This window comes from Rhipicephalus microplus, chromosome 8 (assembly GCF_043290135.1).
Source record: "Rhipicephalus microplus isolate Deutch F79 chromosome 8, USDA_Rmic, whole genome shotgun sequence".
NCBI lineage: Eukaryota > Metazoa > Arthropoda > Arachnida > Ixodida > Ixodidae > Rhipicephalus > Rhipicephalus microplus.
In genome coordinates this window covers 34,330,264-34,356,961 of record NC_134707.1, presented here as the reverse complement: position 1 = coordinate 34,356,961, position 26,698 = coordinate 34,330,264, and the positions used below count along the sequence as shown (strand labels likewise).

The window sequence follows — 26,698 nt, the reverse complement described above, 5'->3', positions numbered from 1 at the left end:
ATTGCGTCAAGTTCAAAGTGACAATCTGCTTTGGTGGAAATGACGCACAGAAGCAATAGTAATCCCACTGAGATGCGTCAAGATTTTTACAGTAGGTCTCGTAGAAGAGGCCCAAAGATTAAAATTGATCGTCAGAATATGTACATGGCAATAACACCACGTTGAGACAACGTCCACGTTTGGCCGTTATCGGTGAGGTTAAGGAACTGAGTAGCCCAGATAAGGGTTTCACCCGGTAAACATTGATAAAAATGAATGGCCACGGGCTAAAGGGATGCACCACAGTTACACAATTCCCTAATTTCAGATATTCTAAATAGCTGAGAAGTCATACGCCAACTTTGATTGTCAGGTCATGTGGATATATATGAGAATGTGTACTATCAGAAAAATAACATTGGAAGCCACAGAAATATATGCCTTGCTTTGGGCCTAACAGTACGTGGTCTATACATTCCTTTGGTTTATTCTAACTGCACATGTCTTGAAACAACGCAAAAAACAGTTACATTACAACAAAGCATTATGGTCGGAGATGGCAACAGCTCGCGATACGCAGATAATAAAACACAATTTTTTGTGCCAGAATACTTAAAGACAATGTAGCCATAATGACGCACATGAAACGTGGCACAGGATAAACACTCTGCGAACAAGGGAGTCACTGCGATTCCATTTTGTAAGCTCCATTCGCATAACTCCACACTTTCCCTTTCGAGAACTTTGAGCTGTGCAACTTGCGAAATGAGAATGAACGCATCCGTGAACTGTATGCGAACTCTAGAAGAATGGAACTTCACCTGTTTCTGTTAAGAACTCTACTTACTGTTAGATGGAATAACTTAACTCTGCCGGAAAACGTGAGCACACCTCAGGGCAGTGTTTGCTAAGATTCAGGGATGGTAACATTTTTGTGAAAAGGTCTCGCACTCAAGGATCGGGCTTGCTAACATTTTCAGAGTGAAAATAGTTCCTTAAGTGGCCATACTTTGAAAGTGGAGTTGTATCGAGGAAAAGCATTCGCTTCGGCGGAAGGGAGTTACTCACAATGCATTTTGTTCATGGCGTTACAAGAGGAATGTGCAACAATAAAACAACGAATTTTCGCAGGAAACGGGCATAAAGAACGCACGGCGAGATACAATGCGGAGACGAGACGCGTGACGTGGATAATCTTCTAAAAGTTGATGTCTTGAACGTCGGTGGGTGTGTTGGGTTTACTGGAAGGAGTATCGGCGATGCAGGGCGTTACCAGGGAGTTGCTCTTGCAGCTCGGGTATGGCGTCACCGCTGCGCTTTTGGAGTAGCACTGCTGTTGCTGCTGAAAGGCAGCCACGCTGCTGGCCATCAGCGTTTCGATTTCGAGAACGCACCTCCGTATCTCAACCTACGAGAAACGATAAATAAACGGAACATGTGAACCAAAAGCGTACGTGGCACACTTTGGTGTGAGAGCTCAAATGAGGAAAATATAGCGAAACGCACTTAGTTGAAGAGTAAACGAGTATTGGGGAAGCGTGCGCTAGAATTTTTCATGGAGGGGTGGGGGGTTCTAAATTTGACTGTAGCACCCTCCTAACACACACTTCCCACAACCTTCCGCTATGGTCCTTGCAGTCAGAACACAGGGCAGAGACACACACTTCCCACAACCTTTCGCTATGATCCTTGCAGTCAGAACACAGGGCAGAGACACACACTTCCCACAACCTTTCGCTATGATCCTTGCAGTCAGAACACAGGGCAAAGACACACACTTCCCACAACCTTCCGCTATGGTCCCTGCAGTCAGAACACAGGGCTAAGACACACACTTCCCACAACCTTTCGCTATGATCCTTGCAGTCAAAACTCAGAGCAAAGACGAGGTATCGAGGGGGGAGGGAGCAGTGCATGATGAAACTTCGCGACAAGTCTGCCTCAACTTCATTCAGTCGGACCTGGGACTATTTGCTGGGTTATGGCGGCGCAAGTTTTTTACTGTCAGGGCAGTCGAAAGTCCTTGATGTTGCTTACCAAGAACTGTTTACATTCTAATTTTCACTACTGGAAAGCCGCGGACTAGAAATATAGGATAATGTGGGAATTACTGCCTGCCTTAATTCTTATTTATACATTCATTGCGATGATTTAGACTCGATCAACGGCGTGTGGGGAGAGAAAGACAGCATTAAAACTTGACCCCCCCCCCCCCCCCCCTTATCTAGCGGAAAAACCTGCGCAGGTGCTTGTATTGCGTACGCTATATACACGAGCAGAGAAAGGGTTGTGAACACGTACTGTTCGAACGTTTGTGATTCTCCCGAGCGATGAGATGAGCTCGTCCTGGAAGCCTTGCGTTTGCAGCGGCGTCCTTAGTCCGTGGACGGCCGTGGCTACGCTCGAAGCGGCCAACAGGGCAGGGCGATAGTTGACGAAGTGGTACTCTGCGAGCGAGAGAAAAAAAAAGTGCGGAAAATTAGAGTGTGAAGCGCTTCACGAGCTCACAGAACTTTCTCTTGCACGTATATAGTATTTGAAGGCATAGCACCCCTTGCGAAAATGAAACATAATGCTCTTAAGCAGAAAGAACTTCCACGTGTCAGTGACGAATTGTGTCGCAGTGGTGGTTAATACTCTTCAAAGTTGGTTTTGTTCTTTATGTCCTTCAAGCGTCCTGAGGACATGTCAGAACAATGGTTCTCACTTGTCTTTCGTGATATTGGTGATGTTGCCGCAGGCGAGAATAGGTTGGATGACCTGGCTGGCAATTGCTCCCCCTGAGCGACTCTTTCCATGTAGCTTGACTCACAATACATCACTGTCTGTCGTGTTTTCTTCTTGTGCACTTGAATTTTGTGCCACTTTTATTATAAAAATTGTGCTCAATTGATGTACACCAAGAATATATTTTCATGGCAACGAAACACTAACCGAGTTTGTAGAAGGATTTTCAAGGGGCTCTGAGTGAAAGTAAGACTGAAAGTAAGTAAGAAAGTAAGTAGTAGCCCCGTAATAATTACAGCAACTTATATTTTATCAATGCCAATAACACGCACTCTTTGGAGTGTTAAGCTATAAATTACCTGAAATGAGTGCTTGTATACTCTAGCATAAATGTCCTAGACGCCACAACCCTCGATTCGCTCCCACCTCTTATAGCACTATGACCCGTACATGCAATTTTCGTGCTTTACCACCACAATGTCGTGTCAAAATCAACCCCTCACATTCACAGGGGCAGTACTAGGGGAGGAAGTGGTGCGACGTTACTGGCCTCCATCGCCACCTCCTTTCCTAAGCCACCGAGAGCTGTTCTTCAGGGACGTCTTCACTCTCCACTAACGTATCTTTCTCAGTTCTCAAGAGCTGCGCCCATTTCTCGAAGTGGAAGAAAAATCCAGGTGCTATACCCTTAATTCCGCTGGAATCCCGGGTGCACTGTTGACTCAGTGTTACATAGAGAGGCCATTATGACATCAGGTTCGAGAGTTATGAGCAAATGTTGGAGGCTGAAGTGGTGTTACACAAGCGTGGTGCAAGAGGCTAAAGGCCCAAGTTCAGTGTTGATTATGACGATGACAGTCTTTCCCTTTTCAGCAGGTCACCGTAGCTAAATTACATAAACCAGCATGACAAAAAAAAACAAATGAAAAGGGACGATCTCAGAAGCCAGAGGCTGTTGACAGCGACACGCGAACTATTTCATGGCTTTCCCACAGCTCTGAACCCACCGGTCATCGTGCGACACAAGCCATTTCAAGAAGAAGGGGGAAAATCTGTAATCTGCGTCCATTCTTGCGGGTTCCTTTTTTAAAGGTCTTCCGTTAGGGAAGAGCCCTTATACCTGAACACACATAAAAAAAAATTCCTTCTTCGAAAGAAGTCAACCCGGGGAAAGATTGCGGTTCCGGGGGAAGTGCGGGACACATGCAAGAGAGGAAGTGAGTGGATAGGAGACCGAAGGAGGAAGGAAGTGAGTTTCCGGTCTCCCGCAACCAATGTCGCGCTGACGGGTGTGCATGCATCCGCGCGAGAAATGACGCCACTGGTAACCTCTGCAGCGTAGATGCTCCCGTTTTCCGGTTTCGTTTGTATCATTAGCGCAATTTTTGGTAACGACATTGTGACAGTTTGAAGACAGGCGTGCGGATTCTGGGTGCCATCTCAGAGAACGTTATAAAATGACAAGTTTCATTCCGTGGTTTCACACGCCAGTACCAGGATTTCGCTACGAGGCAAGTAGTAGCGGACGTTAATAATTACACCCTGTCTGAATTGTTCTGTGCGACGGACACCTTCGGAACCTCCAGCAATTAGCGTTTATTTTAGCCGAGTAGTCATACGTTACCGCTGCATCTTTTGTGGTCCTTAAGTTCCTTCAAACGGGGAAACGCATAGGCAAATAGCTATCTCGATTCGACGACGACAACATCGAAGGCAATGCGCGAGGAAAAGAAACAGTTACTCCACAAACCTCGGCAGCTTCCCGCCCCCCTTCATTGTCCCAAGACCACCACCCTGTGACACGCCGGTCTGCAGCGTCTCTGAACTCCGAGAAGAGGAGCGACCAGTTTTACGGACGCGTTCGTCGTAACACTGGGAGAAACCGGGAGGGTCCCGACCTTTTTCTATTCCTCCATGCACGCTACTGCACGACCTCGTTCCCTCGTTGCTCTTCTTTCCGAATCTACGCAGGCAGACGCACTCTAACGCTTAAAAAAAAACCTACCCAGTTAACAAAAGTAAAAAAAAGAAAGGACCAAAGCCAAAGCCAAGACAAGCTCAGCGGGGTGTACGCGTACGCGGGGTCGGACGAGGCGTACAATAAAGACGCCGAGGCGCCCCACCCGTTTAAAGGTCTGCCCTTCTCCCCCCTCGTCCGTTCGTGGGACCACCTGTCCTGGTTACCGACGCCGACGGAGGAGCAGCTGAAAGCGCTTCGCCCCGTGGCAACGTTACGTTCCTTCCCGTCAGGCGTGGTAACTGGACGCCATTTTTAAAGTTTCCGGCCGTATGTTCCGGAAGCTCTCTCTCTCTCCCCCTTTCTTCCTAGCTCGTCATTGTTGCGCGAACGACGCGGCGTCCATTTGGTGGCGCCGTTGTTGTGGCGGTTGTGACGTCGAACCAGTAGCACCAAATCACTCCCACACGCTTTTTTTTTGCAGAGAGACGTGGTGTTCGTTGAGTTATTTACTTATAAGCACGTGACTTATTTAGTGCAAGAAACAGACAGCGATACAGAAGCCACAAAGAGAGGAACAAAAACCACGTGTTCTGGTCTTCTGTGTCGTAATCCTTTCACGCTTGCAAGCTATCTGATTGAAGTGCTGATTTTTTTTCTAGGAAACACTGCCCTGTCGAACGTCCCTACAACGAAGGGTCATTGAATAATTGATATGTATAACAAAACATAAATATACATCCCAGCTCTATTAGGACCGTTCAGTGCGTGACAAAATGCCCTGAATGTAACAAACACTTCGTTAATAGGCCGCTTGATTTCAGAGCCCTGTAATGTCTTTCTCGGAAGTTCGTATGGTTATGAAAAATACGTTGAGCAAGTGCATGAATTAATCACGTTTCCACGCCTGCAGTTGTTGCGTCCACGTGCAACACACAGGAAAAACGGACGAACGGACAGACAGACTGACAGAGAGACAGACAGACAAATTAGATAGATAGATAGATAGATAGATAGATAGATAGATAGATAGATAGATAGATAGATAGATAGATAGATAGATAGATAGATAGATAGATAGATAGATAGATAGATAGATAGATAGATAGATAGATAGATAGATACGAAACCCGTACAATCCTGCCCGCTCTGAAGATACGACAGTGAATCGCCGTGTAGAGGGCTTGTAAGACTGTCACTGCAGGGGCGTAGAAGCGTAAGTATTCGTTTATTTACTTGGCCACACAGATATGATGAAGTGCCTTGAGTCATCGCCATTGCTTCCGCGTTTGCCAACTACCACTGCTGTAGCAGATTGCGGGGCGATGCCGAAGCGCCGCAGTTCCACTATTCCCCATGCATTACAGACGAACCGTTCATTAGTATTTTCTTTGTTTATGTTCGAATTTCGTACACGTGTATATGTGCGTATGTATATGCGACGGTTGGGGCCATTGGCACACGTACCTGGCCGGACATTGGCCGCACGCGAAAGCGAGCGACGGTGACCGGAACTGGGGAAGGAGGTTAAAAACGTGGGAGAGGAGAATGGGTGGTGGGCGCGTATAGTCGTCGGTCATCACAAAAGGCCTGACCATCTGTCGTCGCGAGAAAGGTCTCTGCGCGCCAGCGGTGGCGCCGTCTATCGGCAATCACGCAACCGCGGCAGTCGTTTGTGTATAAGCGCCGTATCGCTGACCGCTGGCCTTTCTCGCATCTGGTCTTTCTCTTTGCCTTTATGCGTTTTTCCCCCGTTCTTTTTTTCAGCGTGGGGGAGGGGTGGGTTCAAGGGAAAGTAAAGTGTGGTTTAAGAAGCAGTTTCTAACTCAGCATAAGACTAAAAAAAAAAGCTACCCTGAGCAAGACTAGTGACAAAAAAAAACAATCTATAGTGACGCCGGCTGAAAAAAAGTGAAAACTTAATTACGTTTCGGCTCCCCAGATTACGATTGATTGCCAACAAGGCCCCCCCCGTAGAGCTGAAATATCGGTAAGTTTTCAGTTATGCTTCTTATTTGTTTGTACATACATACATACATACATACATACATACATACATACATACATACATACATACATACATACATACATACATACATACACATACATACATACATACATACATACATACACACATACATACATACATACATACACACACATACATACATACATACATACATACATACATACATACATACATACATACATACATACATACATACATACATACATACATACATACTTTTTTCAGCCAGCGTCACTATAGATTGTTTTGCTTTTTGTGACAAGTCGTGCTCAGAATAGCTTTTTTTTCAGTCTTATGTTACATACATACATACAGTGACAAATTTTTTAATTCGTGGTATATGATGAATTCTTTGGTCCGAAATGCTACAGATATCGGTCCATCGAACGTTTACTTTACTACGACCACTAGTTAGGTTGGCTTCGAGCATCAGCCATTAGCGAGAGGCTGAATCGGTTTACGGTGGCAGTCCAGAGCAGATGTCCTCCACAGCGCAAGTGGTTCAACTTAACTACATGTCAGAAACGTTTCGCATTTTTTTTTTTACAATAATCGTTCCCAGAGCCTTCGGTAAACCACATAAGGCATCAAATAACCCATCACTTCCCCTAACCTCTGCTATTACGCTGCTTAAGGGGTTTTTTGCTATGCAACTAAACAAATATGAAAAAAAAATAATTAGCTGAGGCGTATCGCTAACAGCAGTCGTGTGTGTGGCAGAGCGTGACACCAGCTGTAACCATGCAATGATCATGTACGCTAATTAAGCGAGGCCTGGCAGACCGAGAGTGGAGACCGCTAACAAAAAGACGGTATTAGTGATAACAACATCTACGTACCTACACGTATACCCACAGATTGAGCCGGCGAAGGAAACAGGAAGATCAAAGAAAGACGCGACGTATACCGTAAACACTCGTGCACTATAACGCGTGCTGCTGTCCCTACACGCAACAGGCACGACGAGGAGACCAAAAGCAAAACTCGTGTCCCAACTGGCTGACGCATGTGGATGCGCGCAAGCTGTGGCAACAACCCTTTCGCGGTCACGGACATAAGGGTTAAAGCTCGGACGTTTGTTTACTCTGTTTCGCAGTGAATGCGATTGTCTCCAAAATGGGCGCATCGAGCGACCGACTGTATTACAGCTGGTTTTTTTTTTTTTGCACCAGAAGGCACGTGCGGCCACGCTTCTTTTGATTTGACAAAAAAAGAAAACATCTAAGAAACATATGCGAGCGGACATGTCAGGCGCGGCGACTGTCAAATACTGCAGTGCCCTGCAGTGTACAGACCGGTTTTGGTGACGAAATAGCACAGCGCCCTCTGGCGTGCCGAGTCGGATGCTCATTAAGCGAAGGCAAGTTAGTGCTGAAAAAAGATTGAGTGGGGATCGCCACGGGAGAGCAACAAACAGGAGATAATAAATACCAAAACGTTGTCCTTTTTTTTCTCTCTTTTTTTTAAAAAAGTGACACATGGCGTAGCCCCTCGATCCTGTAACATCTGTACATGCATCGGTAAATACGGTTACAGGCCATGCGGAACAGATCGAAAGCACTGCGTAACATGTGCGACTTTAGGCTTAGCAACCCAGTAATCAACGGGTACACGATACAGCTGAGCGGGTTAGGCTTTCATGTACACGTGTACTCGTTACTAATTAGAGTGCTGCCCTACCATGCATGTGAAGGTTGCATGGCGGGGCATGCACGCGTAGCAGATAAAAAAAAGGAAATATGCACAACGTTATACTGCCTTCTGCAAAAAGCTGTGCGAATGAAAGTGTGGACGACCGCAAAATAGCGCTTTTGTCGAAACGCGACCGGCCAAGTCGACGGTGACCCGCCTATAACCGAACAGCAAATGATGACAAGGGTTTTCGTGCCATTACGTTGAGAGAAGGCCTTCACAAGCTTCCTTACAAAAAGCAAAATGTTTTTTGCTGTTTCCAAGTGTTCTATCCAGTGGTTGACTATGTTCAAAGAACTTATGCGGTACATGCATTCGAACGAGGTGCATTGAGCTGGAGGTAATAGCTTCACCTCAGAGATTTACCTGGTCTCTAATTAAATCCCAGCTTTTCAAATAAGAACGCACAATCTGGCGCATATACCCCAATATAGTCTCTTCAGGATGTGCGTGTTGCCGTATACCTACATAAGCCTACCCGCAGTGCGACCATACACATGCTATAGTACATGTACGAAACTGAGGCAGCCCGAATTTGGAAGGCGTGCCTGGCTGAATGCGGAAGATTCTGCATAGGCCACGAATCACCGCCCTTTCACGCTGCTATGGACATCATCTTCTTCGTCGATGCTCAACTTGCCACCGCGACACAAGTTTGTTAGGTAAGCAGCAGCGGCGCGGTTACGAGAAGAGATACGAGATACCGCGAGATCCAGGCATGACGAACCTGCTGCCATCTGGCCTCGGCAGGAGCACACGAAGCACATTGGTCTCTGAGCGTCCGAGATGGCGCTGGCATCGTTTTCATAGCAACGTTGCACCCTTCACGACACCGCTACGCCCCCGATACTTTCGAAGATTGTAGGAACTCCATCTCGTATACTCCACGACAACCAAATGCGTTCATACAAAGCGGCCAGGATTGATGATGGGCTTAAACGATGTACCTCAATTGGACACAATAGAAAAAATTTCAGGCCGCCGAAAGTGGGCCAGATTGCTGTAATTGTTGCGGAGTTAAGATAATGCGAGCATACGAAAACGCGTCATATAATCAAATCGTGACGAAAAAAGCTCTTGCCACTTTGAATGTCTTGTGCGTTTCACAGAAAAGCACTTCGCCTCTGAAACAGTTAACTTTGGTTTCAATAAAAGAAGGTCGTAATAAAACGGCTTGGTCAATGACGCTCCCATAAGGAAGGAGGAGATCTGTATTGTACAAAAATGCGTGTATTCTTTTCGAAGAATTAATGATTACAAATGAGAAACAATCCTTTCATTGTTTTCTTGATTGTGTGAAACGAATGGCCGATCGTGTACAACCTGCAAGTTGTATACGAAAAAAAACAGAGACAGAAAAGATATCGACCGCAGGCTTCTTGTGGACAATAATATGCCCCCACCTGGCACATACTACTCGCGAAAGAGCGTATATATTGTTCCAAATAGTGAGCTGTCGGAGGGGGGGGGGGGTAATTTTCGCACCCTATTATTGAGAGCGTGTCATGTGACAGCATTTATAAGGCCGATAAGATTTATGTTCCATGTCGCCAACACGTTTCGGGGCCGTCAAGGCAATACGAAGCATACGCCAGTGTCTTCCGCCGAGCTGGAACATGATGCCCATATAATCAAAACATTGGATGCGCATAATACGCCATTTAAATTATACTGCATACAAAGTTTTATTGGCGGCAGAAGACTGTAAGATAAAATCGCACCTCTTATTGGAGCTTGAATACGAAAACTCTGCACAGTCGACAAGTCGACAACAATGCACATGAGTAAAGGAAGAGACATTCGGATCGTTGTATGTTCGAGGCGGTCCGTCTCCGACAACTCCGCAGATAACCAAGATAGTGTTTGAAGACACTGAATTCGTTAGCTGCAGTTTTCCCTTATGTGACGTAGAAATTCAGTAGTGAAAAACAGCGCCAAGTGATCTAAATTACTGTAGCGTAAGTCTGTCGCATAACTTTCATCATCAATCCAATAAGGGATGGCATGTGAATGATTGCAATTATTGCATAACATAACATTGCAACAATATCGACGCCGTACTTTGTTCCTAGTTCTGGCTCCCTTCCCGGAACTCTATCTTCTAGACCCTCGTCTATCGCTGCGCTCATAACTCTACACGGTAGTCAGAGTGACAACAGCCTCTTGACCCTATACCTTTACAGCTGTTCTTTCAATCTCTATTCATGCAGACGGGCTTAGCAGCAGATGCCGTCAGTCAAGCAGGCACGCGCATGGCTCAACAACTTCTGCGCGCAAAAAAAAAGAGCCATAAAAAAGCCATCACACGCCAAGCAAAGACAGCGACTGACACCGGCGCACACAAGCGGAGACATGCGTGATAGAGAGATGAGGCGAGAGGGATGGAGGCAACGGGACCGCTGAAGCAAAACAGCCGTCTGTTTCTCTGGGCGGCGAGCCTGCTGCTTTCAAAGCAGCAAGCGAACAACCGGCCGGCCGGCTGGAATAAATGACGTCAGGCGTGACGACACGTGCCGCAAGCGACACGCGTCTGTTGTCACGACACGATAGCGAAACTACGAGAAGCCGATGCTATTGTGTCAACTTTTTTTTCTTTCTTGTTACTTCGTTTGCGTTGCATTTCTCGCTCTCAATGCGTATATGTATAGATATTTTTTAAGGGCGAGTTTTGAGTATAGTGTTTGGGTTGCGTGTCTATTGGCCTCACGTAATTTGGAAGATGTTGTAATAGCAGAAGCACAAATGATCTAATTTGAGCGCTGTCTAAATCCACCTTGTTGCCAGCTCCTATTAGCCTGGACGCCTGCTACTAGTTTTCTGATTGGCTTAAAAAGTCACCGTTACATAGCCTGGCAAGATGCTAGTATTCAAAAGAATCCTGAATAACGTCGCGTGTCTGCACTACGGCCTTGCTGAGGTTGAAGATTGAATTGGAGGCTGAGTTTTAAGAAGCGTTATTATTGTGACTGATCATATACAGCCTTTGCCCAAAAAAGAAAAATTGAAAAATTAAACTTCGGCCTGCAGTAGCGAAACAAGGGTGGCTTCAAAGAGAAGAGAGGAAATGGTGTTTCTAATAAACGAATCCAGGTGGCACTTACTAAGCCACTATACCACGGGTGTCGACGGGAATACCTCCAATCTTCTCTAGGTAATCGCTCTGCGTCTCGTTTTTACTGCTTAATAGAAACAGCGGTTATTGTCGAAACTACCCTCCTTTCAAGCCCTGTCACCTCTACCACACTTTCGCTTTGCCGTCTGCAGCACCCCCTGGTGCGTTTGTTTACTGACTCTCCGGGGTTCGGACAGCGGCCTGTCTGCCTGCTGTGTAAACAAGAGCTCCGAGATCGGAGGCGAGGGAAGTCCTTCACTCAAGAGCTGGACCAGGGCTCGAAGTTGGGGAGATAAGAGAGTCGGAATGCTGATACACATCTGACGTGATGATGACGTTTACTGGCAGCACATTAAAACAAAACGACTAAAAGAGCCACCTTATCTGCTGCTTAATATATTAGTGTATCAGCTGCCGTCTGCAAGCACGTTTTTGTATCACCTAGATTTCGTCTTTGATATTCGAACGTCTATGTCTGTGTCTTGCTGTTGACTGTGCCTATTCAGACCCTATCAGTATCGTTCCTAGTTATTCATTGCACCACTATTCTAAACGTGCTAATTTAATTAACACGCTGACAAGTTCACTACTTGAGAACAAGGTTGTGTATAGTCTATTTCTTATTGAGGGTCGCTCACATGTCTTTTTCTGTTTTTTTTTCTCAAACTGTGGTTCAGGCAGTGTAAAGCCATAAACATTTCGCCGACCTATTGTTGCACAGTTTTGAGCGTTTTCTTGATGACGCTTACACTGTCATGGGTGGAGCTGATTCTTGTCGCCTCAAAACCACAGTAATGATGATAGATCCTCGAAAACAGTGAGTCGCTCGATTTAACGTGCCGAGAAATGGTTTCGTCTCCCTTAAGGCAACAACGTGTTTTGAAGAAGATAAAACCACTTCAAGCATTTCTAATGGCAAGAAGCTTCTATTTTTTCCCTGAACTGCCTCACTTGAAGAACGGAAAGACCCGCAGAACGAAATATTCTTTCCTGTGTTATTCATTTATACGCAGAAGCCTCATGTGGTTCGTGTTGAGTAAAACATTCGGTTCACAAAAAGTGACGAAGTGAAAGACGAAGAAGGTGTTGCGGAAAGTGCTACAGAGGCAGTTTTACATTGCGCCAAATTAAGTTCATAGTCAAAACACAGTAATCATATTCCCCTAATCTAGAAAATCTATAGGTATTTACTTGCATTAACCACCGGCTTCTTGACCAATCCCCCTTAGTGGGTGAGAGCCACAAAAGAAAAGAACAAGCAAGCAAGCAAGGCAGTGGCCGCCACGCTAGAAAACAAGCCAAGCGGTGCATCCTGCGCGGCGGCGTGCTATCTGAATGCGAAATCACGCGTACTGCTGCCATCTGGCCCTGTACAAGTGGATATCCCCACAGAGTCGGAAAGGTACAAGCACACGCACGTAAGAAAATAACGCAATAAACATGACCACCGAGCACATGAAACCTGCCCCCACCACCCTCTAGCGGCAGCAATTGCAAGCTGGAAAGCCAGCGCCAAAAGTTGGCATGCGTAACGCGTCAGTAAGCATTCAACTACACCACACCGGAACCGCACCACCCAACAACATTCAAAACATTAACGTAACACCTCAAACAGCAGCTGTAAATAAACCCCGACAGCCGGTCGGTGTTGAAGTGGCACGCGTGTCTGACACATGGCGGTATCCGACAATCTCGCATGCTCGATAGATGCCCTGATATGGGCCCCGTTCTATGGCTTAGAGATGGTGGGGGTGGGTGGGGGTGGGGGGTGGATGCAATCGATTATCGGCACGCACCGCTATGCGGCAAGCGCGCGTGCTTCACACCTGGATGCCGTTACTTCTGTGGAAAGAGCGAGTCTACGTGGATGGGACGAGGGAGTAACTGTTCCGGAACGGAGACGAGACAAGCCAATCCAAAAGGAGGAGAAAATGGATGAGAAAAAGAACAAATAAAAAAGGAAGAAACACAAACAACCAAAGAAAAATAATTACACAACGAAAACCAGAAGCTGAAGTTTTTACAAGAATGAATGAAAAAATTATATGTGAAGCAGAACTCTGAAAGGCGAGCCAAGCTGAGAAGCAGTGAAGTGTGGCTGCAACGAAAGAGCAGTGAAAACTCACAAACCACCCTATAAAGTGTTCGTAACCATCGCGGTGGAACAAGCGATACAAAAGTACCATAAATAAAAGGTTAATGGCAGCCAAAGCAGGAATATAAAAAATGTAAACCAAAAGCAAAACTAAAAGACAAACCGAGCCAAGCCCAGTAGCAGAGATTAAGCCGAGACTAACAGTAATGAAAGCAAAAACGGCGGAAGACGGACTATTACCATGAAGCAAAGTAAAACAATAATATACGCAACTGCCAAAAGCAAGACTGAATCCCTACAAAGGGGATAGTTAACAAGTGGGTTCTGAGTGTGCGCATGACACGGCTATTTTCCGGTTTAGAAGGGAGGGGGGTTTGTGTACGGTTGCCCGCTTCGGAGCAGTTCAGGCGCGGGGTCGGACCCCTCTCCGCAGAGACATGCAATCAAGACCTCGCCGCGCCGCAAGCCTTCAGTTTGACAGACGGGTTCCCGTTAACTACGAGGAGGATACCATTAGGCCTAGCGGGAGCTAAGCCTTATCCCTAAGTGCAGCTCCAAAGGAATGAAGAAAATACGCACTGCATGGGCGTTCATGCGCAATCAGCGTCCTTCATTTCTTCCCTTGTGTAAAGAGAAGGTAGGACATCAGCTCCTGGATAACCTCTGTCTGAAAATCAATAAGCGTGCCGCCTCCCGAAAAACCTCTGGGGAACTCCGGCGCATGAGAGCGGAACGAATGAACTAAGTCTAAAGGAAAGCCGGAAACAGCTGGGTGTGTGGGGTGATGGACCCTCACGAGTTTACACTACGCAGCTCCCCGACATACGTCTGGCTAGTCTAGGTGCCTTCTTTCAATCCGTCATAGAGACCTCTCTAAGCCACCACTAATAGCTTTACATCGGCGCGATAACCCTATACCGAAACAGCAGGTCTCTGCATGGCAGACGACGTAGAAATGGAGTCGCAGAAGTGTTGCTAGTGGCTTAGCAGACGCTCCTGTAGCCTTACTTCATGCCAAGACGAGGACGGAGCTTTGAACGACATCAGTGTTTCATGCCAACCTCTAACGCCACGGTCTACGACCGTGGCATTATGAATCACGAGTACAGATGACGCAACAGTTAAGTGCATTTGCTACACCAAACTGAGTTTTTTGTTGTGAAGGTGGATAGGCAGAAGGGCGAGAGGCTTTCGTGGCACCCTAAATACATGCAGAACTTGGCCTGTCGGTCCCGAGCCCAACAAAGTAGAAGTATATAAAGCTATATTCGTTCGAAGGAACACACGGCTGACGGGCTCCGCGACAAAGGACGGCTGCACGAGCTCAGCGCGTGCCGGCTGCCACGCTTTGTTGAAAGAGAGAGAGAGGGTAAGGCATATATGACGAGGGGTGTGAGGGGGAAAGGCAGACCGTAAGAACTTCCGATGCATCCAGGTGTTCCGTCAGTCCGGCACCTCGGGCCATTGTCCTTCCCCCCCCCCCCCCCCCCCCGCAAGCATGGTTTAGTGGGACCGCTTTCTGGAGTACGCTTACGTGCATGTATATTCACGCGGACCGATAATGACAGGTCGTGGTGCGCATGCGCTGTTCACGCAGGCGCGTGCTATGCGCAAAATAAAACGACAAAGAGGATGGTGCACTAGGGGGCTTGAATAATAATTTTGAATTGAAAAAAACTACAACATTGAGATTGTACAGTAAACATGAGACTGTTGGCGCGGCAGACTGGCTCTATTGAGTTCAACGGAAGGCAATAAAGGGTGGGAGGGTGCCAAGAATACGATAGTGGAGTTTTTTTTTCTGATGTATAAGTGTGACCTCGAAAACAGACACAAGAAATAGAGTTGTAAGAAAATGAGGTTTGCCCATGCCGATGCAAACATATTTCATCGGGTCCGCATCTACGCGAGAAAGAGTACGATTATCTAGTACCAGAGGTGGAAATGTAAATCAAGGTACCTTGGCACAAGGGCAAACATTTGTGCTACCTCCTAAAGAGCAAGACTTTGTAATACCGTATCGTCCTCTTCATTATTCATTACTAACCCTGAAGCCATCCCCTATCCCCAGTATTAGGTTCTCATGGTAAAGTAGTATTGCTATCTTCATGTGATACTCTGTCATAACAAGCTTATCTTCTTGCTTTCCTACGATTGACGAAGTGTATAAAAACATTACAACTATCGTCAACGTACATAGTTGTCCCGCGGTACGCAGCTTCCGCTGTATGCCTGGAGGCAAAGTGAGTCAGATGAAGGCCAGCTTTTTCAAGAGTGCGGTATCAACAACAAAACGACCGCCTAGATTACAATAAGTGCATTCACCCAATAGTACGTCAGTTGACTATTAACTCACCAGTTGCACAGAGGGAGATGAAAGTGTTGGCGTGCCGCCGCACGGTGTCACGGCAGTCGCCGAGTCCCAACATGGAGACCAGGTGGTCCACGAAATCGTTGGCCACTACCGAGGCGACGTCCCAGCCGAGCCTGCTCAGTACCTCCAGTTCCCAGGCCTGTGAAGGAGAGAAGAAAGTATCGCTTTTAGCAGAGCAAAATTTTCAGTGCCTCGCTTTCCACATTGTTAAAATGATAGGAACCAGAAGATAGGGTTCTTTCTATACAATTACTTTTAGAGACCTCAGTATTCGAAGTTTTTTACGAAGTATACTTTGCTAATCATGAAAGAACGACTGAATGTAAGCAGAGGATACGTCTATACCAGACCTTATCATATCCGCAAAACAGTTCGGCGTAATGCCTCTATCTTGAAGCCTTAGATATAATTTCATAGAAGTAATTTACCAACCCAAACAACAAAATTACCACCCAACAACTCAACCTTGAAGCTGAACTTGCCCGTGGCAACGTGCCAAAAGGCCACGGAAACTATACCTCTACCACCGCGTTGGTCTTCCCTGTAATTTCGTGCCACTTAATTGCCGCACCTGCAAAGATCGGGTACAAGAATGTGTGACGCACAGCAAATGTCCACGAGGGTGTAAATGAGGCAGGATTTCGACTTTGGCCGCTTTGACCATGAACTCGACAGCCAAGGTTCGATAACTTCTACAAAGGAAGAAGTCAAGTTTACATGTTTAATCGATGCGTATTCGTTAACAGATTCAAGAAGGCGAGAACAAAGGAAGGGAATGTAGAGAACGAGTAACTTCAATTTAGAGTGGGAGCTCAAGAGCGCCATTTTGTGTTGAAACGTCGCTGCAGGTGTCCTCGAACGCGGTCGTGACCCTAACTTCACGCATGGCTTACCACAGCCACCTGTCGACAGACACGTAAGAAACGGGTGAGCCGAAGGGAAACATCACATGCATTCACCATTCGGGTTTACATACAAGGCGAAGCCCCAAGAATCCTCCTGGCATTACCACCAGGTGGCACAAAAGCGCACCTTGCTCGCTTTGAGTCCCTCGGCCGAGACAACACTGGGTGGGGCCCGAAGTGAAAGTGAGGGGATAAATATATAAAAAGAATAGAAAGATACTCGCAAAAAGTGATAACATGGTCTAATAAATGATCGGGCGACGAGCATTAAAGGGACTTCGACAGGCACGACGTTCCCGCATGTCGTGCGTGCTGCGGCGCACGATATTAAAGGGCGGCGTTGTGCCTTCGTGCTTCGCACATTGCGCAGAGAAGATGCAGGCAACAAGCCCAAGAGAAGAAGACATGAGTAACAAAAGACAAGCAGAATGCAAGCCAGAGATAAATATAGAAGCCCACAAAAAGCGAAGCACATGAGAGACACCGCATTGTGAATGTGATGCAGAATATGCACACACAAGCTCATGAGGGATTGAGCTCTGCGGAACCATTCATTGCATGTTAACCTGAGACCTGTTCCTCCAAGATGGCGGTGGTGAAAGCATCGACATGCATTTCTTCCAAACCCCACACCCTGCGGGCTTGAATAAAAGGCTCTGTCATTGTATAGGCACGGCGGAATAGATGTCTCGCATACGTGTGTACCCCATCGGACTAGCACGCTGAGGTACGTGTGGTTTTTGAGAAACGGGGGGGGGGGGAGAGGGGCATGAGGGCAACAAACGGCAACCCGCTAGAGACATGAACGAAGCGACCTGAAGGGTGAAGCAGGCAACAGATGGCACGCGGTCGCAGAAGCCAACGGCACCGCGGTGCATGGAGGACAACGGAGAGAGCAACAAAGTTGGGGGGGAAGGAAGCCCACGATGACAAAACGTGGAGACACCACGGGCACATTGAATAAAAAAAATATATGCCTTAGTGGAAACGAGGGGCCACACTCACGATGTGCATCCCGTGCCGTGCAAGGGAAGCCACAACCTGCTGAACAGCAAGTGTATGGGGCATACCTTTCAAGGTGATAAATACACCCACTTCTTTGTTGCCACTTTCCTTTTGCTTGTTTGGCATTGTATTCTGAAGCTTTCTTGCATTTACTTTTCCATTATTTGAAATCGCAGTTGCTGAACTACCTACCAAACCATTTCTTGGTTTACTGCAGGCGTTCCGAGTCGCTGTTATCAAAACGAGCCGCCACGTTCTTCAATGACAGCCCGCAGAGTAGCCGTGACAAACAAAGGGCCGTGATAATAGACAAAATGAAGATGAGCGTAGTATTTGATGTCTAAATCAGATTACGTGACGATGCTCTGGCTCTATAGTGAAGTCACGTCTCCACAGCTGGTTCAGCTCGAAAAATACCCGATCGTGTTAACGGAAAAATGGCGGTCGCGTGCATTGTTGCCGCTGCACAATATCTTCTATTCGGTACAAATGGAGTTTGTAAACTGATTCGAAACAAGGTAGAATCAAGACAGAATAAACGCGCCAAAAGAGAGCCCCACGTAGAGGGAACTTATTATGCATATGCAGTTTACCGAGTGCTCACGGTTCTGCGGGTGAGCTTTTCTACCACTTTTGTATTTCACCTGCCCACGAAATGTCGCATATGCGCAGCAACCAAACAGTAACATATAGACACGACTTTTACGTCCATATTCCTAAAGCCTTCCTGATAAAAGCAGCTGCCGCGCAAGAAAAAAAAAATGAACGATTAAACCAAGAGTGCTACGCAAGCTGCAGATATATGGCTTCAGCAAAGAATAACGCAAGGGCAATGCCACCAGAGTCAGTGCAAGACAGCCACGATGACTCTGGTCGAAGTAACACCATACAACTGCTGCAAAGCCCCAGGACAGCTGTTTTTCGAAACGTCTGTATTCATCGAGTACATTTGTTTCTCCCAGCTCTAAAATCTAGTCACGCATGGAAGCTCGCGCAGGCTGCATCGCTCACTGCGACAGCTACGCGGCACACAGATGGACACGTAAGGCATTGAAGCGGTGTGAGCACCATATCTACCGTCTGCGGCCGTAGCCTATAGCCGGGAAGTCACCTGACAAGAGAGCCTTAGCTACAGCCAAGGTCTATGCCGTAAGGTGGGTACCCGTAAACCCTACCACTGACCAGGAGCGGCGTTAGCCCGTGAAAACTCTGGAAGGACAGCAACATCGATTGGGTAGATCTTCCATCATCGCGGAAACACAATGGGATATTGTTCCTGGTATGAAGCGGCTGTCGAACTTGCCGTGCGCTTGCCAAAGCGCACACACTTCCTAGATTTGCTTTAACAGAGTGAAAAAAAAAAGATTTCTATTGTGCAATGCCATCTCAACCGTTACCCCCTCCTATTTTATCATTGAGACCCAGAAGGTGTCGATTGTCAGTTGACGCAGCTGGGAATCAAACTCGTTGTTTGTGGAAGGCTTTGCGTACCTAACAAGCGCTGTCGACATTGCCGACGGGCTCATTGTTAATGATTTGACATGCGCAGAAACTGCGAGTACTCTGCCAGTAGTTCTGAGGCAGTAACTGAACCATTATGGAGCCTACAAACACGTTTGTGGTTGAACAAAACACCACAAGATGCCACTGCAATCGTAGCTGCTGGCATCTGTACGTAACCGGCTTTCGTGTACGCAAACTGACTGAAGCTTCGGACGTTAGGTCAGAGCAGCTGCTCATTTCTACTTCTTCGAGTACCGCATATGGGTTGTATTGAGTAACGCTGCATTCGCGTGCAGCCATTCATCCCGTGGATCATTCTCAACAGTGGTTCGTGGTCAGTGACCTCTCGCAGCAGATGTCTGCTGTACACAGATGCCTATTCAGCTCGTAAAGCAGACACAAAACAAGACGGCGTTATGCGTCAGGCAACCGATCACTAGACAGCCTTCTAACAATGCGCGCGATGCGTCCAGGAGCTAAACCAATGGGACTTGTCGGCAAAAGATCAGAGTAAGATTAAGCAGAAGACAAGCGATGGTTTTTTTCCCCACTAGGGCCATTCAGCTGCTTTGCATAATTGCTCCATCGCAGCGCCCCACACCAAGCCCCTCAGCAGCCCATCCACCATCCCAGAGCCTTCCCGTTACATCGTATAATCCCGTTTCACGAATACGTGCGGCAACCCGGATGTCTGGCTCGACGGAAATCTCAGCTACTACGTTATAACGAAGATTGCAGATAAGGCGGCGGAAAAGAAGGTCATTTGTCAGGACAGCTCATGATGTGACAGAGAGATAACGATGGACCACGGTGAACCACGCGGGTGTGGCATAATGACGGTACAATTTGACGTGCGACTAGCCCGACATGGAGGCAGCCCTTATTTGTTATCCTTACCAAATCCGAGCTGATAACGGAGCTAGACGTTCACATTTTTTTACTCCGAATAGTAGACATTGCAGGCCAGGACGGGTAGGAAAGCATCGGCCTTTACCTAAACAAGGAAATTACAATAAAGAAATTGAGCGAAGTGTTCACAAAGACGGTGCACAGGACATCCTTTACTATAAACGCGGATAGCAGGTAAGGAATGAGCGCTTAGAAATGCAGGTCGAATGGATGACGCAAACATCTATCAATGCGGTAGAAGCAAACGAAACCCAAATACTTTATGAAGCAAGTGGCCATGAAGGCAAGCAATGGAACGTGAAAATGCAATGTTATGAAGCATATGAAACAAGCAAAAACGTTGGACAATAGGCGAGAAGCACAGATGGGCTGAAAAGAATAGGTCTCGTCTGGACACGCGTGCCAGACCTAGAATGACGCTAAAATAGAGACAAGAAGAAAAACAGACCCACATCCAGACATTGGGGGATGTCCCGTCTGACGTCAACAGTCGCGTCCTGGCGCAGCACACGCCGGCCCTTTTCAACCATTCAGCGCACGCCAAGAGGCACGTGGAAGGTGAACGCGACAAAGGTCAGCCTTGGCCTTCATAGAAGGACGAACGAAAAGTGAAGGGGGCGACCTCCCGTGGACAATCCTTTCATTAACAACGGGCTGCTCGAGCCGAAAGTGTCAGAGAGACGAAACTCGTCCATTATCCGGTCATCGCTTGACCTCTCCTTTGACGCCCCGCTACCACATAGCCACGCGTCGCTTGTTACAGTCAGTGACCTTTGATCCCCCGCTGCGAGGCTTCGCATGGACCTCACTTTCGCCGCTCCCTTTTGCCGTTGGACACTATTTACCGTCGCGTCGTTTTGTTAGTTTTCCCTCCGCTTTTTAAAACTTTCTTGCTGTTGTACCTCGCTGGCTTGCAGAGTGGCATTAAATGCGTTCGCTTGTCGGACAGCCCGGCTTTCTTCCTTTGAAGAGACGTACGAAGAGCAATCCCCCTTACTTTAGTCTGACCAACCCCCGACCCCGCCTTAGCGGTTGCGGAGTTTAAAGGTCATTCAGCGCTACAGACTGCACCGCTGCTCTCTAACCCCTCCCCGCGCGACCTCTTAGCCGTGTAAAATGTGAAACCAAAAATGCTATAAAAGAATTTCCTTTGTCATCTTCCTAGGATGGATAAAAGGGAGACGAGTATCTGATTTCACAATGCGGCGAGGGGTGAAAGATTGCTTCTGTGACCTGCTTCTGTTGCAAATTAAAACATTTTCAAAAGTTTGGTTGACTTATCAAGGTATAGGATAAGCTTGCTAGAGTGACTGAGAACTTCTGTCACCCTAGTGTAATAAATAAAGCTGTCGTAGCGTTTACAAGCCACTGGACTGGATGCACGCTTTTAGATTTACCCCACCAGCAGTGTAGCAGGAATATATTATGATCGCCTTAATTTACGACCGTCATTAATCGCTCTTTCCCTCCTTTGTGCCCTCAGGTTTGCTAACTGGCAAACTCTCTGTGAATAAATTTTCTCGGTCTCTTCTTCTGACCTTCATATAAAACATGATCTCGCTCTCTTGTAATTATCATATATAAGCCGGTAGTGGCTAAGAAGATGAAAATTTAAAGAGATTAATCTTTAAGCATGTGTTGTCTCCGAGGCCAGCATTTCGACAAGTGGTCCCGACTTCATATGTAATTCCTGTGTAATTAGTGCCTATGGAAACAAAATTTCTATGTAATTAGTGCCCCGCCACTCTAATGGTACGACGGGACAAATGACCGAAGCGTACTAACGCCATAACCTCATATTTTATGTTTTCTTAGTTGCCTTTTCGTTTTGTTACGTTGGCGGAAACACCACGTCAATTAGCATTCGCATTCACGAGCGAGAACTTTTTCTTACATATCAGATTAACGCCATAAAGCGTCTGTATGGGCTTTCGATAGCCGATACTACCGAACGGCTAGCGATATTCCGCAACGGATGGTCTCACCTGTATCTCCTGTGCGGTGACGGAGCAGTCGGTGTAGTAGACGAGCGCTTCGACGGCCAGGGCCCGTGTTTGTCGCATCTTGGAGGCCAACAGAAGGCAGACGCAGCCCAGAAGCTGCAGATGAAGCTTGCGCACCGACACTTGGGACAAGTACCTGTCCAGCAGGTTCATCGCCGTTGGGAACACGGAGTCCTCGCAACACTGTTCTTCGCACACCTGCACGAGTTGCAAGAGATTACACACAAAAACGGTCAGTCTTTGCTGTATGGAACAAATGGGCGTGGTTTTAACGGTGTCCAAGGCGATCACTAGGTGGTCAATGCATATATTTTCACTGCATGAAATCGGGGCATTGACGGTCACAGAATGGAAGAAAATCACCTTCGATGCAGCAAGAACCTCCAGTAACAGGCAGATTACACCACTTCAGAACAGGTACACAGAAAATACAAAATGTGGGCTACACAGCTGCATGTATTTCTGTGTGCCATCGCAAGGCTAAGATGAAAGGCCTCCAATACGAAGTAGTGCCCTATTGCGATGATGTTGTTCAACGAATAAGAAAGCGAAGCTTTATTAGTTTGGTCATGTCATGCGAGCTTGCGTTTAAACGGAGCATAACGTAATGCTAGCTAAAAACAAAGAAGAGCGAGGTCCGCTGGCACGAGGTGTTGAGACGATATTGTTGAAGCCACAGCGAACCAATTGGGTGAGGGTAAATGACCTGTGTTATGGAGACCAGTCAGCTAGTCATTGTGTGACCACGCATCGACAGCCAATCAAGTGTTAGTGCGGAGCAATTACAGGTATTACACTGTGGAAAAAAAGTCTTCGTCTAAGGCAAGAGAGCCGTCAGAACCAGCAACAGCCGTCTCCGATGAAATAAGTCCCAGCAAGGGAGCTCGGAAAATACCGGGAAGCAGAACGAAATACTATAACACACTATGGTACCCAAACTACGGCCTGTTTATGACGGGACAACATTGATTCTGATCGCCAAGACTGTGTACTCTGATGTAATATGGTTGAGTCTCAACAAATATAGTCAAAGTCTGAATCTCTGGGATTAGCACAAGGATACACTTGGACACAACAGAATGCCTGACGTAGGACACAGTGCTTTACGATTGTCTTCTTTTGTGTCTTAATTTTTGCTCTAAACCTAAAGGTATGTGGTATCAGAATACCCCATCGGCCGGCTGACTACGTTTTAAAATGACCATAAGGTTATGTTCACAAACATAAATCTATCAGGTCATCCAGAAGATTCGGTGACATTTGGATTATGGAATTCTGTTTCACTGGAAGTGTTCGCGGGGCTGGTCATATTCGCCGCGCCATCTTCCTGCACTGGACTTAACCCTAGACAACACACAACGCATGCTGCAATGACCAACTGTGTAGTTAGCCATAGTGCAAAGTGTTTGAAACTGCGTGAACACACACACAGGGAATAAAAACGTGCCATACGTGTTGAACTTGCTGAAAACTAGGTGTCACCACCAGCACTTTTACTCACGTACGAGGCTCCAGTAACACGCCTAAACGCAAAGTAGAACTCAGTAATATAAAACGTTTTTTTCAGCATGTATTCATAGCAGGTGCCGTCATGCAGCGGAAATGTAAACCAGAGAGGATACAATGATACTTGGAAGCGTCCAGCCATATTTGCAAATGACACGTAGCGTCCGCAGTAATGTAGTGAGAAAAAAATAGTGTGCTTGTTTTAGATGAAATCAATACACACAGAATAAATATTTTTGCACGTTCCATTTGTCATAATGCCATAAGATGCCACCAGCAGCGGTTTTTTTACCACCCACATCACTGGTAGGCTGATAGAACCTATTTATACAAAGTATGCCAGCATACGCTCCAGATCTAATAAATGACGTATTAGCTGGTACTTATACAAATGCATAACGCGCTATTTGAGTACAAATTAGTGGAAGGCTATGATGCACATTAAGATTCAAAGTATCCTTAGCTTTTCACTTGTCCAGCCGATGCTAGTCGGTACTACTGATTATTCGGTACAAACACAACTTTCTTTTGAATCTGTCACCACCTTCGAGAAATATGGATTCAAAATGAGAAGCGAGAAATACTGCTGTCAAACATTGCTACATATAGCAATATCTTCGAAGAATACGGATTTTAAGTGAGAAGCGAAACATGTCACCATGGAAAGTTTTTCACCTTTTAGTATCGTTTGCAGCCTTTCTCTCTGGCATTGCGCCTTAAAGAATAGACATTATTAATAGTTGTACAATCACGCCGTTGTCGCAGTAAGCTCTGATGATTCGTAACAAATATCCCTTCTATCTCATATGATGACAATAAAACAGCTGAACTGTATAGTTGCATCAGCTTGACTGCATGGCGGAAACATCATGAATGGATTATGCCGCATCAAGGTTTGATATTAAAATTCGATATAAACTGTACGCTAACTATCGAAGTAAAATGTATTCTGACATTCTGAGTAACCCACAGTGAGCAAATATTTTGAGGATAAGAGATTGCTGCTTATCTCCCTACGAGGTATCGAATCTGTCGATGGGAACCGCTTATATTCAACGAATTTAAAAGGTACTCTAAACACTAGAGCTGAATTGAATAGAAAGATGTACGCAGGAAGTGCAAATAAAAAAATATCGGTAAGATTCGTGACAAGACAGCTGGAGCGTCATGTATTACTACAAAACACACATGGGTAAACAGCGAGCCCACAGAATCGTAATAACAATGTAAATGCTTGAATTGTTAATAAAAACTGCCCTGGAAAATTCGTCTAAAATTGACGTTCTGAAAATTATTCATGTGGCCAAACGAAGCGATGCACAAACTAATTTAAAGCGAGAACTTCGTTGCTGTAAACTAAACTACATCAAACAGGGTAGGAAAGAACTTCCAAGATGCTAGTGGAATTGAAATTAACCCACGAGGGTGTACTCGAGGTAGATTTCATCTACAGACGTGATCAACGTAGTTAAAACATCACTTGTCTACAGTAATCCGACAGTTCAAAATAAAACAGTCGTAATCACGTAGTCAAGCATGCGATGACGTAACCGTGATTGCCTAAGCTCCACGACTAATTTCTCGGCAAAACTTTTACTCCATTGGCAGAAATGACAGAAGAATGAAAACAAAAGCTCATGCTGATGCAGCTGCACAAATTTGTGTAATGTGTATTGTTGCCGCAGGGCAAACTAACGCAATAAAAAGTATGAAAAGAAAGACATTCGTAAGCGCGAAAGACATCTCGTTACTGACATCTTATGGAAAACCACAAGGCCCTGCAAGGTTGGTATTGACCCCAGGTGAAGCTAAATCTCAAAGCTCAGAATTTTAACTGCCCTGAAAAGCTGTACGCAGACGATCGCGTTTAGAAATATGCCCCTAACTTATCTTTTTCATCATGAAGTAAAAGTTACGGTAGAAGCAACTCATGCATACGCCATCGAACTTTATTAGATCTGATTTCGAAGCGATCAAAACAGTGCTTAGGCACTTTCTGTGGACTTTCGAATTGCAAAACGCAGAATTACTACATAAAAAGGTCCTACATAAATTTAAAAAAAAATGGGGTCGATATGGTGTGTGATGAACGGCCAGTCGACAATATTACCGCGTAAGTGGTCGCGAATTGAAATCCTCTCGACGAAGTTGCATACCGAGACTTCAATTTTTCTTGACGCGCTCGCCAAAACAACCCGAAAATGCGCCAATAAGGTTCACCGCAACCAGGACGCGAAATTTTGAAACCGTCGACGCCAAACTAACAACTAACATTAGGCCGCTAGTCTGACTAGCCACACAGTTGTACAACAAAGCAACACGAAGAGAAAACGGAAAGACAGAAAGTTTCAGAATTGACACTTTACCTCTGACATCCAAAGGGCCAGCGTTTTCCTCATCGGTGTCTGAACCTCGGTCTGCACCCTCCTGCAGTAGTCACACGTGACCGCGTACCGATCTTGGAGTCCGAGCAACCTCGCCACCACGGCCTCGTCACCCACGATAGCCGAGTCGTGCGGTGCGTGGAGGACCTGTCCCATGTGCGGCGTCTCCATGCACATCAGATCGAGGACTCCGTCTTCCATCATAGCCGTGACAAGTTGTCAATGTGTCGTCCCCGTTGAGTCCAGCTTTGGGGGGAGCTTAATCCGGCACAGATCTCTGAGTCAATGCGACGCGATCACGACTCGACACCACGACCGGTGAAACCACGCCGCCGAAGTGCCGGCCGAGCCCTCTGAATCCACGACTTCGCCCAGCCAAGTTCGCGCACGACCGTATGCGACGGCTGCAAGCAGTCGTCTGAGTCTCGATGGGAACTTGGACCGGGTGGTGAGAAGTTGAGAGGGCGAAACTTTTTCGGAGAGGAGAAAGCCTCTCTTTCCTTCTGCCTCTTCGGTGT

The 26,698-nt window shown here is 46.5% G+C and overlaps 1 protein-coding gene across 1 annotated transcript; it reads right to left on the bottom strand.

Annotated features, from left to right (window-relative positions):
- Nucleotides 1–1,040: 1,040 nt before the first annotated feature.
- Nucleotides 1,041–26,463, bottom strand: LOC119165314 (G1/S-specific cyclin-D2). The gene is made up of 5 exons (XM_037417495.2): nucleotides 26,163–26,463; nucleotides 22,273–22,488; nucleotides 15,948–16,104; nucleotides 2,281–2,426; nucleotides 1,041–1,387 (listed from the first exon to the last, which is right to left on the bottom strand). The coding sequence occupies exons 1-5, from the start codon at nucleotides 26,382–26,384 to the stop codon at nucleotides 1,178–1,180; spliced, it is 951 nt and encodes a 316-aa protein (XP_037273392.2). The 5' UTR covers nucleotides 26,385–26,463; the 3' UTR covers nucleotides 1,041–1,177.
- Nucleotides 26,464–26,698: the final 235 nt, after the last annotated feature.

Excerpts from the sequence above, each read along its gene's own strand:
- LOC119165314 (XM_037417495.2), bottom strand. The coding sequence starts at position 26,384 with ATGATGGAAGACGGAGTCCTCGATCTGATGTGCATGGAGACGCCGCAC. Across the intron at positions 22,489-26,162 it reads TGGCCCTTTGGATGTCAGAG|GTGTGCGAAGAACAGTGTTG; the intron begins GTAAAGTGTCAA and ends CAACTCGTGCAG. Across the intron at positions 16,105-22,272 it reads TCACCGCACAGGAGATACAG|GCCTGGGAACTGGAGGTACT; the intron begins GTGAGACCATCC and ends TCTCCTTCACAG.